Source organism: Poromitra crassiceps (genome assembly GCF_964638095.1).
Source record: "Poromitra crassiceps genome assembly, chromosome: 2".
Lineage (NCBI taxonomy): Eukaryota > Metazoa > Chordata > Actinopteri > Beryciformes > Melamphaidae > Poromitra > Poromitra crassiceps.
The window spans coordinates 42,017,682-42,031,807 of NC_139624.1; the positions used below are offsets into that span (position 1 = coordinate 42,017,682).

General features: G+C 42.6%; 1 protein-coding gene across 2 annotated transcripts in view; it reads left to right on the top strand.

Annotated features, from left to right (window-relative positions):
• The first annotated feature begins 7,189 nt into the window (after window positions 1–7,189).
• chchd3a (coiled-coil-helix-coiled-coil-helix domain containing 3a) overlaps window positions 7,190–14,126 on the top strand; it is a 200,953-nt gene continuing 194,016 nt past the window's right edge. For both annotated transcript variants that reach the window (XM_083632344.1, XM_083632345.1), the window contains exons 1-3: window positions 7,190–7,387; window positions 8,297–8,542; window positions 9,278–9,533. In XM_083632344.1, the coding sequence (XP_083488470.1) occupies window positions 7,307–7,387; window positions 8,297–8,542; window positions 9,278–9,533 (583 nt within the window). In that variant the 5' untranslated portion in view covers window positions 7,190–7,306. The remainder of the gene's footprint in view (window positions 7,388–8,296; window positions 8,543–9,277; window positions 9,534–14,126) is intronic.

Sequence of the window (14,126 nt, forward strand, 5' to 3'; positions counted from 1 at the left end):
ATACTATTACGTGTGTCTACTAACATCATTAAAATATCATAATCTCAATAACTGTCAAACTAGATGAATGATGAATAGTTTGACAGTTATTGAGAGTTGATTTGAGTTAATGAGTTATTAATTTGAGTTAGTGTGGACCAGTGATGTCACTGGTCCACACTTTAACACTCAATAACTGTCAAATTAAATGACAGACTTCAAAACAGTTTACAGTTTTCTGATATACTACTGATGTTCTAATGATACAAAGCTGGTTGAAAATGGGCGGAGTGTTCCTTTAAAAGTCAAGAGTAAAATTAAAAAATCAATTCTAAAATGGATAGGCAGCCAATGAAGGGAAGCTAAAATAGGGGAGATGTGATCAAATTTCGTTAAAAGTCTGGCGGCTGCATTCTGAACACACTGGAGTTGAGAGATCCTGTTTTGGTTCAGGCAAATAAACAGGGCATTACAATAATCCAGACGGGAGGTGATAAAAGCATGAATAACTATGAAGATCATTAAAATAAATAAAAGATCTAATTCTATAAATATTTCTCAGCTGGAGAAAACAAGACTGCGTTAACGTGGGACTCGAGCGTGAGGTTCTGGTCTAATGTGACTCCGAGGTTCTTGACAGTGGGAACTAAGTGTTCGGCTAGATTGCCGAGAGCAGACAGAAGTTGGCCATGGGAGTTCTCAGGGCCAATAATAAGTATTTCAGTTTTGGAGGAGTTAAGCTGCAGGAAATTTTCAGCCATCAGTTCTTAACAGATGCTAAACAATTTTGTAAGGAAGAAAGTTTCGCCGGATCCGACTGTTTACAAGACAAACACAGCTGAGTATCATCAGCAATGGAAGGAAATATTATGCTGTTTGATAATGAGGCCCAGGGGGAGTAAATAAAGAAGGAATACAATTGGACCCAGTATGGAACCCTGCGGGACCCCATACTTCGACAGTGTTTGAGAGGAGGTAAATCCGTCCACAGACACAACAAACTTTCTGTTGAAAAGGTATGAGGAGAACCACAGGAGGGCCGTCACTGAGATACCCACCGAAGTCCTCAACCTTTCCAACAGGATGCCATGATCAACCAGGACCAGCAAGCAGGACCAGCACTGAGCATTCACCAGCATCTGCCTTCATCAATATATCATTTGTAACTCTTATCAGGGCAGTCTCAGTACTGTGTTGTTGCCGAAAGCCAGATTGAAAAAAAAATCAAAAGTATGATTACTGGCCAGTAGGTCTAATAATTGATTCGAGACACATTTCTCTAGAACTTTAGAAAGAAACGGAAGCTTCGAAATTGGTCTGTAGCTGCTAAGGACAGAGGGATCAGAACCAGGTTTTTTTTAGAAGAGGCTGGAGTCTGGACACTAGCAGTCTTAAAAAGATTGGGAACAATGCCGGACAATAAAGAGCTGTTGAAGATAGAAAAATGAGTACTGGCCGGGGCTACACTATCTAGTACCTCTAATAAGAATTTGGGGGGTAATAACATCACAGAAGGTTCACTCAACAGGTTGTTGACCACTAAGTACATCATCAAATAAAAGCCAAAATCTCATTGATGACCTAGAGAGATTTAAAAATGCCCTATTGCATAACCACGCCAATTTCAACAAGTGTTTTGTAGGACGCCTGAACCACACACAGCACAAGGGGGGCTGCCTGGTGCGTGGAGTGTGTGTGTGTGTGTGTGTGTGTGTGTGCGTGTGTAGGTGTGTGTGTCTGTGTGTGTGTGTGTGTGTGTGTGTGTGTGTAGGTGTGTGTGTGTGTGTGTGTGTGTGTGTGTGTGTGTGTGTGTGTGTGTGTGTGTGTGTGTGTGTGTGTGTGTGTGTGTGTGTGTGTGTGTGTGTGTGTGTGTGTGTGTGTGTGTATGATTTTGGCTTTTATTTGATGATGTACTTAGTGGTCATCAACCTGTTGAGTGAGCTTTCTGTGATGTTGTTATTTTAATGACACATGGCAGTATGTTATTTCTGTTCTCTTGAGCAGGTCTAAATGTAGCCAGCACTGCACTTCTTCCATTTATTACTGCAGAATGATGAGGTTAATTTAAAACCTATCAATTTTTATTACGTTTCTCAGAACTGCATATACTGTAGTTTTTGAATAAGATTTAAATTTTTGTTCAAAGACAAAAATGTTTTTCTATTTTTTTCTAAAAAAATCTATTATTTTAGTAACTCATTTTCAATTTGTCTTTGCGATATTGATTTCAAGAGCCGGGATACAGTTATATGATCTACAAAACGTTGTGACTGTGAGTCCTCTGTGTATATGAAATTTCTCAACAATATTACACAGTACCCCAATGAATTCTTTAAAAGGCTTTCATTGATTTATTTTTGCAGAGCACGGCAAGCATACACAATGTACACTAGTCTTTGCCTGCAAAACAGAAAAATCAGCAGAAAAAAGCATTATGATTGAGTGTATTATGGAATTGTGTGTATAATGTCTATAGGATGATTCTTATGAGTTGTCATTTTTTATCACCTCACCAGAACTACTCTTTGCGAGGCATATTACATTTTTGTCCTGCAAGGCTGAGTTTGTGAAAATACATAAGGCAGAGGAGGGGTGGGTGGGGGGGGGGGGGGGGGATGAATGTTAAGATTTCACAATGAGTTGGGATTATTTTAATCCACTAACATTCTACAGTATACTGATAAAAAAAATGAAATTGAGGCTTGAGTAATAACTGATTGACTGATCATTTGATAAAGACCCATGCTCAAATAGAATTATGTAGCACAACCCTGAGCCTACTTCACTCATCATCGTTGGCCTTCAAAGAATGTTTATTTTAATGTTTTGTTGCTTTTTGAGTGTTGAGGATATTCTCTTTGTCCACTTTTCAAATGTTTTCTCAGAACACTTAATACATCAGACAGCTATTCCAGTTGCGTGTGGTTTATCAAACCAATTGACTGTGATAATTGACACGGATAGAATAATGCGTTGGGGATTTAGTCCACAAACCAGCCATTGTCCTTAGAAGAAGGCATCATAGCTGGGAGCTGTTTTACATTTCCTCTGAACCCTTGCACATGAAAAGTCCTCATCTGCTCCTTGTGGATTCAGGATTTTGAGGTGTATTGCTGGATGAATGCCTCCTACTGGTCCTAAGCCACCAGCAGCACGTTCTACTCTGTCTCGCTCCAAACACAGTAATGCGGAGGATGTGTGCTGGCTTTAGAATTCTTTTTATATCCCCTACATTCCCTTTTCCAGATTGTCATCTTCTTCAGCTTCGCTGCCACTTTCACCTCATATATACTGTTTATATATATATAGATTTATGATGTCTTCTTCTCAAATCTGTCAGATTAGCTGGATCTGTCCATACAGTAGCAACACCACTCAAGTTCATCTTCCATTTTGATACCCCAGTCTTCTTCTGCTCTGCCATAATTTCTGATGATTCTCCTGCTGAGGTGTCACCAGCGTTTGCCCATTATCAGTGGATAATGGATAACAACTCTTACACCCCATTCTTATCATCTACCAACCTGGAGGTCATCCATGCCTTTATCTTCTCTCATTTACAGTAGATTACTGCAGCTTCCTCTATCTCAGTCAACAGTCCCTCTCATGCCTCCAGATCACACAGAATGCACCACCAGGATTTTAGCAGAGACCACAAAAATACTTCAATCCTTGCTTCCCTTCACTGGTTACCTGTCACTTGATTTCAAGATTTTACTGATGACTTTTAAAGCTTGTTTAGGTCCCAGCTACATCACAGACCTTTTAACCCATATGAGCCAGAACACATCAGGCAGAGTTCTTCTGGACGTTCCTCAGTACTCAGTAGACTGAAAACAAAAGGTGACCAGGGCATTTGCCATTATTAAAGCCCTACACTGTGAAACGGCCTCCCTGGGAACTTAGGCTAATAAAGTGAGTTAAATCACTTCTCGACACAATTAGACTGGCCTTTATCTGTTTCTCTTGTTTTTAATCTTGTATTGTTGCTTTCAGGGGCGGACTGGGAAAATAATTCAGGCCGGGCATTAGATACCAAGCAGGTCAGGCCGATACGGGCTGACGCGCGTGCCGGCGTCCGAAGGGCGGCGGCGAAAAATTTGGGCCGTTTGAAGCCCAATTTGGGCCGTTTGAAGCCAGATTTGGGCTGTTTGAAGCCAGATTTGGGCTGTTTGAAGCCCAATTTGGGTCGGTTGAAGCATGATTTGGGCCGTTTGAAGCCCAATTTGGGCCGTTTGAAGCCAGATTTGGGCCGTTTGAAGCCCAATTTGGGCCGAGTCCAATTTTACAATGAGATGCACACACTTTAACCCTGAATAACGTAATAAAACCACTAGTAAACCAGTAGGTGGCGCCTGGCCTGCTGTTCAGTGAGTGGCCTGACTGCGGGCACCAATTTTTTTTTTTTTTTTTTTTTTTTTTGCAGCCAGGCCAGGCCAGGCCAGGCCAGGCCAGGCCAGGCCAGGCCAGGCCACCGGGCATTTGCCCGACGTGCCCGATTATGCAGTCCGCGCCTGGTTGCTTTTATTGTTTGTCCTGTTCTGTTCTGTTCTGTTGCGTTTTACTTCCCTCATTCTCTGTAAAACACTTTTATTTGTAAACTCTGTTTTTTGAAAAGTGCTATATATAAATAAAGTGTATTATATCCTACTACTATAATTGGAGAGCGTATGTGTGTCCATATGTCTGTCTGTCTGTCCGGAGTTGCAAGGTACACCGTTGCTCCGATCGCCTCCAAACTTTGCCGAAACACTTTTCAGGGGTCTGTCATAAAATTGGCGCAGGATTTTTTTTTATGTGCCCATAGGAGGTGCTATGGCAATGTTTTAGATTTTAAATGGCCATAACTTTGACACCGTTGCTCCAATCGCCTCCAAGAGAAGTAGAGTGTGTACCAATAAGGCTTCCTATAGTTCCTAGAAATGAGTGTGCAAATGGCGCCAAATTCTAGTAGGCTATGTATAGACACAAGACTGTTTTGATATTCTTTCCACACATCATTGTCCATATAGCTGAGCTGAACTGGGAATTCCTCACTTGCAGCAACTTGTTCGCTGTTAACTTTTTGACCATGAGCAACAGAAAGAGCAGTTTTCTTTTCATTTCCCATGACAAGTGTCTCTGAGTGTTGCTGTTCCATTTCTAAAATTGCCTTCAGCCTCTCATCATCCCATTCTGCAACTTCAGAGTGAGTCACAGGACCTTCTGAAGCTTCTTGCTCCCAACCTGGATTCCAAAAATACCCGTTCAGAAACTACACAGGAAACAGAACCCAAATTCATGAACCAAAATTCAAATTTCATCAAATGTCACACATATTGTAGACAGTCTTTCCATATTCAGAACATCACAATGAGTGAAGTTTAATGTGAGAGATGACAAATGTATTCTTTCTTTGTGTAGTGTAGTCTATGCCTGTGCTGTGCTTATGCTATGCATGAATAGTCAGAGTTTAAATATTATAAGGAGCATGTTATTTCATGTGTTGTAAGTATGGCGAAACTATAATAATCATATAATAGCCTACATTTTAGGGTTTAATGTTACATGAGTAGTCTGTAGCCAGGGATATCTTACTATAATTGGAGAGCTGTCTGTCTGCCTGTAATTGATAATAAATCAATAAATCAATAAATCAATCAATCAATCAATCAATCAATCAATCAATCAATAAATACATAAATAAATAAATAAATACATAAATAAATACATGAATAAATAAATAAATTTAAAAAAATCACCCAGCGATATTTTATGTTTTTAGGCCTTCACACTCACAGAGCCATTGTGACATATTCAGCATCCCTTCCCTGCTTCCCACTGATGATGTCACTGATCACAATTGCTTGAGTGACATGACCCTATCAGCCTAATCTTATCTTTCTTAATCTTTCTTTAATAATATTTTGTGCTTCCTGTTTGTGTATTGTAAAAAATATATATATATATATTGGAAAAAATATAAATATTGTCCTTGGGCAGGCCAGGCAGGAGCAGTGGGCAGCTTTCTTATGTACAGCGCCCAGGGACCATCTTCAAATGTTGTCATCACTGGTCAGATGACGATCTTCTGCATGTTTTCCATACTGATGTTGTATGGAGGAACCGCAGGGGAGCACGGGGAGAACATCCAAACTCCACACAACACAGAAAGGCCCTTTTGACGAGATAGCCCACCTGGGCAGTAGGCACTGCTGGGGGCACACACCCGCAGCGCCCACAGTGTCCCAGACAGGAATTGAACCCAGGGTCTTCTAGCTGTGAGGCGACAGTGCTACCAGTGCGCCACCGTGCCCCTGAGCTGCTTAGGAACCTACAAGCAGCTCCTGACGGTACCCTCATGAACGGCGGTGGTGGTGGTGGTAGGGACAAGGTGGTTGAATGTGAGATTTCTGTAGGACAAAGTGAAAGGATTTTCCTGCCAATTCCTCACCATGACAGAAATGATGAGCTTACCTTCACCTTTGTCAGACGACAGTTCCCAATCAGATTGGCTTTCTCAGTTACCATCAACAAAGGGCAAGAGAATGACTGATTTGGCATCTACCTACCTCAGCCAGTGTTTGCTCATGGCCAGCTCTACAGCCTTCTCCAGGAGAAATCAAGCCAGCAGCATGAAAGTTGAAGGTGAGGAGGATGGAATAACATACAACATCATCTATAAGGAGCTGCTGTATCCTGTAGCCCTGTAGCCTACTCATGATACAAACATTTGCATAACTGCGCCCATGACGCATCATCTCCAGAGTCTCCTCTCCACCCTATAAATCCTATAGGAAATAATTGCCTACTGTATAAAATATAAATAATTATACATAATGATGTAGCCTATAATTATTTCACGACCGAACTCTAATGTTAGGCTACAAACACACACTAGTGTCTATAAAGAATATTACATAGCCTAGCTAATGATTTCTCATTTGGGCTATTCTCTATTGCATGTTCTCAGTCTTGATCATTGATGCTCCTCGAATACACCGTATCGAAAATAGTATTAAATAATAACAATCTGTAATGGATATAGGAAAAACTGAAACACTCATAGTGGTGTCCCATTCATTATTTCTGCTTCTAGTAGCGAACCGCTTTAACCAATGATAGACGCCGATGAAAAGCCGGGTTGCGCTTCCCTCCAATCAGCGGTCACTTTCTTCGATTACGACATGCTAAGGAAGTGTCACAGACGCAGAGGCAGAGAGGCGTGCGGCTCCAGCCACCTGTCACTGACTTGACAACAAATAAACTATACAAAAAAACAAGTGGATGCTAGTAGTTCATATTGCATGTAGATAATTGTCGCTTTTTGACAGCCTGCGGACTGACAATGGGAGCGAACAACAGTACCCGCCGCGTGTCATTTGAGTCAGATGAGAACGACAATATAACTGTTGTGAAGGGCATACGGGTGAGTGACAGCTACATTGCTTTGCTGTGTTGGGTAAGCAAATGTTACACGACTGCAGTGAAGCCATATTATGTAACGTTACATTCTGTCAGTCAGTGTATTCGGCAGCGCTGCGATCATGTTATGTGGTATAGCTAGCAAGCAGCTAACTATAACTGACTTGCTAGCAGACTCTTGGCTAACGTTACCGGGTGTTTGTGTTATCTCTTTATTTAGTGGAGCTTGACAGAGTAACGGCAAGTTATACACCTGATGGGAGTTTATGACCTTCAGACAGCTAACGTTACACAAAAACTTAGTTTTTTCCAGAGATAGATTGAAATGTCCAAGTTCTGTCATTCAAGAGTCAGTAGTCTCGCTTGCCAGTAGTCTCTCTGTTGGATTGGAATGTTGACGTTGACGTCATCAACCTCATGCCCTGCCCACTGTCATTTAGTTGATGAACTTGGCCTGAACAGGGTAGGACAGGGCAATGCAGTCTTTGTGGTATCTTTTAGAAGTGTTCACATGTTCACATGTTCACAACATGTGAATTTATATTATTTATTTAGAACATGTTTTTATTTTATGGACCCTTTCACGAGTCCCTGCATGCCACAGCCTGCTAAAGTTAAATATAGATTGAGAGGCTTAGTCAATCACATAAGACTTGGGTTGGCTCTCTCTGTTATAAAGCACTTAGCAGCCAGCCAACCCAGTCAATCTAAAGTTGTCTTCCTTCCTACTCATGTGGTTTAATCCCCTCTCATGCAAGTGCAGTTATGTTTGTGTTGTTTGTTTGTCTAAACAGCCCAAAACAAAGCTCAGTCGTTCCCTGTTGATGGTGTTTTTAAAAACAATATATAGTTTTCCATAGGAACACACCACCATCTTACTCTTAAACTTTCTTCCTCTCTCCCTCATTTGCAGCTTTCGGAGAATGTCATCAACCGCATGAGGGAACCCGTAGTTCCCCCGCAGCCCCAGTCACTCCCACATGGCACCACTCCCCCTCCCCTTGCAGCTAGCCTCAATCCCTCTCCTCTCCTGAGGCCAATGTTTCCCCCCTTTGACCCGGTCACTTCCTTGCCTCCTCCTCCTCTTGTTGAGCCCATTGTACCTCCAGCACCTCCTCCATCTGCTACGGAGAAGCTTCCTCAGCCTCCCAGGGAACAGGTAGCAGCACCCACCATCATTGACATGGTGCTCCCAACTGCACCACCCCCAGCTGCTGATCATGCTGTTGTCGCTCCTGCTTTTGAGCCTGTGGCTGTTATTGAGCCGGTTACATTGCCTACACCTCTCCCTCCTCCCCCTCCCACTCCTTCTCCTGCTCCCATTGACCCCTTGGCTCCTGCTCCAGGTTTGGTGGAATCCATATCTCTGCTTGCTCCTCCTCCCCTTGTAATCGAAGCTCCTCCTCCCATAAATGAATCCGTTGCTCCCTCTCCTCCTGTAATTGAACCCATTGCTCTTGCTCTTCCACATGTGATTGAACCCATGGCTCCTCCCCCTGTAATTGAACCCATTGCTCCTCCCCCTGTAATTGAACCCATGGCTCCTCCCCCTGTAATTGAACCCATTGCTCCTCTCCCTGTAATTGAACCCATTGCTGCTCCTCCTGTAATCGAACCCATGGCTCCTCCCCCTGTAATTGAACCCATTGCTCCTCCCCCTGTAATCGAACCCATGCCACCACCTCCTGCTGTCGCGATTGAACCCATCATTGCTCCCCCGCTTCCTGAAATGGAGCTCATCTCCTCCTCTCCTGCCGACGAGCCTGCCACACTCTTGCCACCGCCTGTCCAGCCTCCAATGGACGCTTTGTTCCCGCAGCCTGCTGAGCCAATCGCTGCGCCTCCCCTGGCTGAGTTTATTGCTCCTTGTGAATCAGTTGCACCTCCTCCTCAGCACCCGGTGGAACCAGTATCTCTTATCGCTGTCCCTGAGCCAGTGGCAGTTCCCGAGCCATTGGCAGTCCCAGAGCCAGTGGCAATCCCAGAGCCTTTGGCAGTCCCAGAGCCTTTGGCAGTCCCAGAGCCAGTGGCAGTCCCAGAGCCTTTGGCAGTCCCAGAGCCTTTGGCAGTCCCAGAGCCAGTGGCAGTCCCAGAGCCAGTGGCAGTCCCCGAGCCAGTGGCAGTCCCACCACCTCCTGCTGCACCAGTTGGTGAGTTGTTGTATTCCAATACACTGATTACAGTGTCACATGTACGCATGCATGCATTTTACGGTATTAGTGTGTTAACAGTAACACTACAAAGGCCATGGGAAAAAACTGCCAAGAACGCCCATTTATGTCCCAATGGATGTCTGCACCTACAAACATGTCTGAAAAATGAATGTGCCAAGTCTATTTTATTCTGCGTGTACGCAACTTGACTCTGCACCCTCTGTATTGAATGAGCACTGCACAGAGTCAGTGAGTGATGCTGTAAATATATTGAAATATTGAAAATGTATTACAGTCTCGGCTCTCCCCAGATCGGCAGAGGATGGAGTAGCAACCAGGATTGAGAAATCAAATGAGCACTAATGGGGGATAAAATGGGATAAAAAAAAATCGGGAAAAAAAAGAAAATGTATTAGAAAAATATACCATTGTTATTGAGGCATATTTTATCGTGATATAGGCCTACATTGATATGTCCACCCCTAGTAGGCAACTGTGCATTTTGATACTTTCACAATGTTTAGATAGCTCATCCAACTCCTTTAAAGGGCTACGCCACTTTTTCAGGAGTTTAGCTTATTTGCCATATCCTCCCCACATAACCAAGGTACACCATGTCTTTACCGTCACTGTCTGAGCAGTATACAGTGACCTACAGTCGTGAAGTTAGTAAGTATCGCCATATAATGGATGCCAATGGTACACCCGTTCAAAATAACCAAAAACACATATCTCCAGTAATAGCGCCAAAATACATGTTGTGCTTCGGGTACTCCCAGTACGGTACGTGGTGAGTCACTACGCGATGAAATATGAATCCATAGTTACGTGAAACATCATTTTCGGAATAAATCCCCACACCGAGTTACTTCCTTGTTTGCCTGTAAAGAGCGATTCCGCTGTACACAGCGCATGCACTGTATGTCGCGCAAGCCTGGCGGCCATGTTTACAAAGTAATTCCGGCTATCTATTAAATAAAAAAGATAATTTATCCACATTTAGATTAATATTTCATCGCGTGGTGAGTACCCGAAGCACAACATGTGTTTTGCCGCATTTAGATGTGTTTTTGATTATTTTGAACGGGTGTACCATTGGCATCCATTATATGGCGATACTTACTAACTTCACGACTGTAGGTCACTGTATATTGCTCGGACAGTGACCGTAAAGGCATGGTGTAACTTGGTTATGTGGCGGGATATGGCAAATGAGCTAAACTCCCGAAGAAAGTGGCATATCCCTTTAAAATAGGGATGTCCGATATTGGCTTTTTTGCCGATATGCCGATAATTGTCCAACTCTTAATTTCCAATTCCGATATCAACCGATACCGAGCTTGTTTCACCCAAACTAATTTCAGGTAACATCATCACATATCTCCTGTCGTGGAATTAACACATTATGCCTACTTTTATTGTGATGCCCCACTTGGGCGGCTGTAGCTCAGGAGGTAGAGCGGGTCGTCCACTAATCGCTTTGGATAAAAGAGGTCGGTGGTTCGATTCCCGGCTCCTCCAGTCTGCATGTCGAAGTGTCCTTGGGCAAGACACTGAACCCCAAATTGCTCCCGTTGGTGTGCCAGCACCCTGCGTGGTAACCTGCCATCGGTGTGTGAATGGGTGAATGTACCTACTGACTGTAAAGCGCTTTGGATAAAAGCGCTATATAAATGCAGGCCATTTACCATTTTACCATTTAAATGCAACAAGGCTTTCCAAATGTAAACATTCTCTGTGCAAAATAAGAAAACTACTCCAAACAAATATTCATATCTCAAAAAGTATACATCACATCGCTCATATTTTGAGTGAGAGAGCAGAAGTAGCTCATGCGTTTGATGTATATATGCATGTCATGATAAAGTTGTGTGTCATTATTGGCATAAAAACCGATACCGATATTTTCCAATATTAAATGTTTATGCTAATATCGGCCGATAATTTCGGCGGGCCGATAATATCGGACATCCCTACTTTAAAATAAAGGAGGCAAGGAAAATTGTGTTTTGGGACATTTAATTCAGATGTTACCGTGGTAGATACGTCAATTGATGTTTAGGAATATGCTAAACTAAAAATAAGATGACCAAGGTCCCACATCCTGGGCAGCTTTACACAGAACAAATGTGCAGTGATTTTTGTGGACTAACTGAATGTTTTTCAAGCTCATATACATAATAATCCTAACATTGTTCCCTTACACTTCCAGATAATTACTCTGGGTGCTTTCACTGATACCATTTCCAACTTTCTGCTTAATTCTCGTTGGGGCTGTGCATTAGTGTGACATCGGTAGAACAAACTTCTCTCTTGTTTCTTTGAACAAGGCACAGGAGAGAATGTTCACTAATGCAAATTGAAAAAAATGAATTGTCCTTGCAAATGGAAGGGACATTTGAATACTGAAATTATATGGGATCCCTCTTCAGTCGCATGGTTAATTAGATGGCAAAAGTTATGAGGGAATGAACTGTCCGAGGATTTAGTCTAAGTCCAGCTATATATTGAATTTTAATTATGTTTATTGTGTGGGTGTTTACTTTAAGCCACCTTAAGCTTTTCGTCTACAACTTTTCTTGCAGATTTTAATTAGTCTTCATTCTCATAATAGGCCTCACAGTAGCCTTGGTCATATTATGATTCATTACCATTGCCCAGCTGTTAATGGAACGATTAATTCTTTTTTGTAATAATGTTAATTCATTGATGCTGTAATTAGTGGCCATCCATTCTGGCTCATCACTGTGGGGCTCAGGTTGTCATGATAACCCCTCTTCTTCCTGCAGTTTGTGAGGGCACTCAAAGTCCTGCCGCTGACCTCAGCAATATTTCCCCTCAATTTTTTGTGATAGTGGACTTTTTTTAAAGATTGTTTTGATTGCTTTTCCTCTTTAATATTCTAACTCAAAAGAAGTAGGCTGCGGGTATAAGCTCTGCCATTGCTGCCGTCCATTTCAGATGGAGCAGAAGGGGAATCCCCTTCCGCTATCAGTGTATACATTTTGTACCTGGATGTCGATAAGTGAAACAACAACAACCACCTGTGAGCTAGCAACCTACTGAATATGGCAAGTTTTACATGTTCAACATACTTTTTTTTTGCCATTTTATGTGGCATTTCTTTTGGGGGGATTCAGCCACTTCGTCCCCCCCCCCCCATATAAGGATGTTAGTAGGTTGAGCCAGTCTGAGATAGTCTGACTAAGTGAGACTACTGTACATCTTTAATAATAGTTATGGTCATACTTCATTCTTTAAACTCAAATTTATGGACCCTGTGTTTGAAAAATCCTCATATTTACTCAAGGGAAATGCAAAGGAATTTCAGAAAAATGTGTGACCTGTCAAATATTTCAAAGTTAACACATTTGGCAGAGTAAACGTTATCATTCTGAATAATTTTGGATATTGCTGGTTTGATGGAGTGCCATTGTTTTGGTAGAAAACATTTTTTGCACCAATTGTTGACAGTGCCAATGGAGGGGAGGCGCTGATGTGAAGTTAATGAAAATACTGCGTGTCCCCCCTGGCTATGCATAAGGATGACATGCTCCAGTCAGAAAAAACACACACACACACACACACACACACACACACACACACACACACACACACACACTCTCTCTCTCTCTCACTCTCTCTCTCTTTTGTAAAAGTTTTGGCCTTCTACTGTGCCAACTGTGTGGGCGCCCCTTTCTCTTGACATGTCGGGCAGAGGACATTTGAATGTTACCTGTTCATTAGACAGTAGAGGATGGGGCGTGGGTGCAGGTTCTTCAGAGGGTGACATCCAGGGTGTGGGCAGGCTTCCCCATCCTTGACGTTGCTCAATCGGTAAGGTAATTAAAAAAGGCCAACTTATGCCACGCCACGCTGACTCTGGTGATTAAAACGACACCTCCGCAGTTTCACACAACAAACCACCAGGCCTCATTAAGAGAAGGAGGCTGTGTGTGTGTGTGCGTGCGCGCGCGCGCGCGCGTGTGTGTGTGTGTGTGTGTGTGTGTGTGTGTGTGTGTGTGTGTGTGTGTACGTACAGTACATGTGCACTGCATGTGCAACCAAGTTCTGAACTTAAAATCTTACCCAGCAAACCCCAACCACTTATCAATCAGGCACAACAGTTTTGATTTGGCCATAGGCTTTCTCTGATATGTGAACCACTTGCCTTTTTGTTTGAGAACATTGGTCATACAATTGGACACTTAATAGCATTTATTCATCGGAGGAGTAAATCTGAGTTTTCCATGAGCTTCCGGGCCACACTCTTTAATTTCTCTCCCTGTTGAATAAAATGACTCCTCCATTGTTCATGTTAATTGGTTTTCAGATTAAAAGATAAATACTACAATATCTCACTTAATTTTGTATCAGGTGTGGAGTGTGTTGAGTGCAACTATGATGAGAAATTGCCAGCCACTTTCACAGCATTGGCCTACATTTTTAAAAGTGCACTTTAGGGGTTTCAAAAAAGATTGGTGGCCTACTTTTCCTTCTTCTTTTAGTGGTCATTTACATGGATGTTAGCCCTCAATTCTGAATTGGAAAGCAGGACGGTGTCATTGCCGTGTCTTTCCATTCCATTAC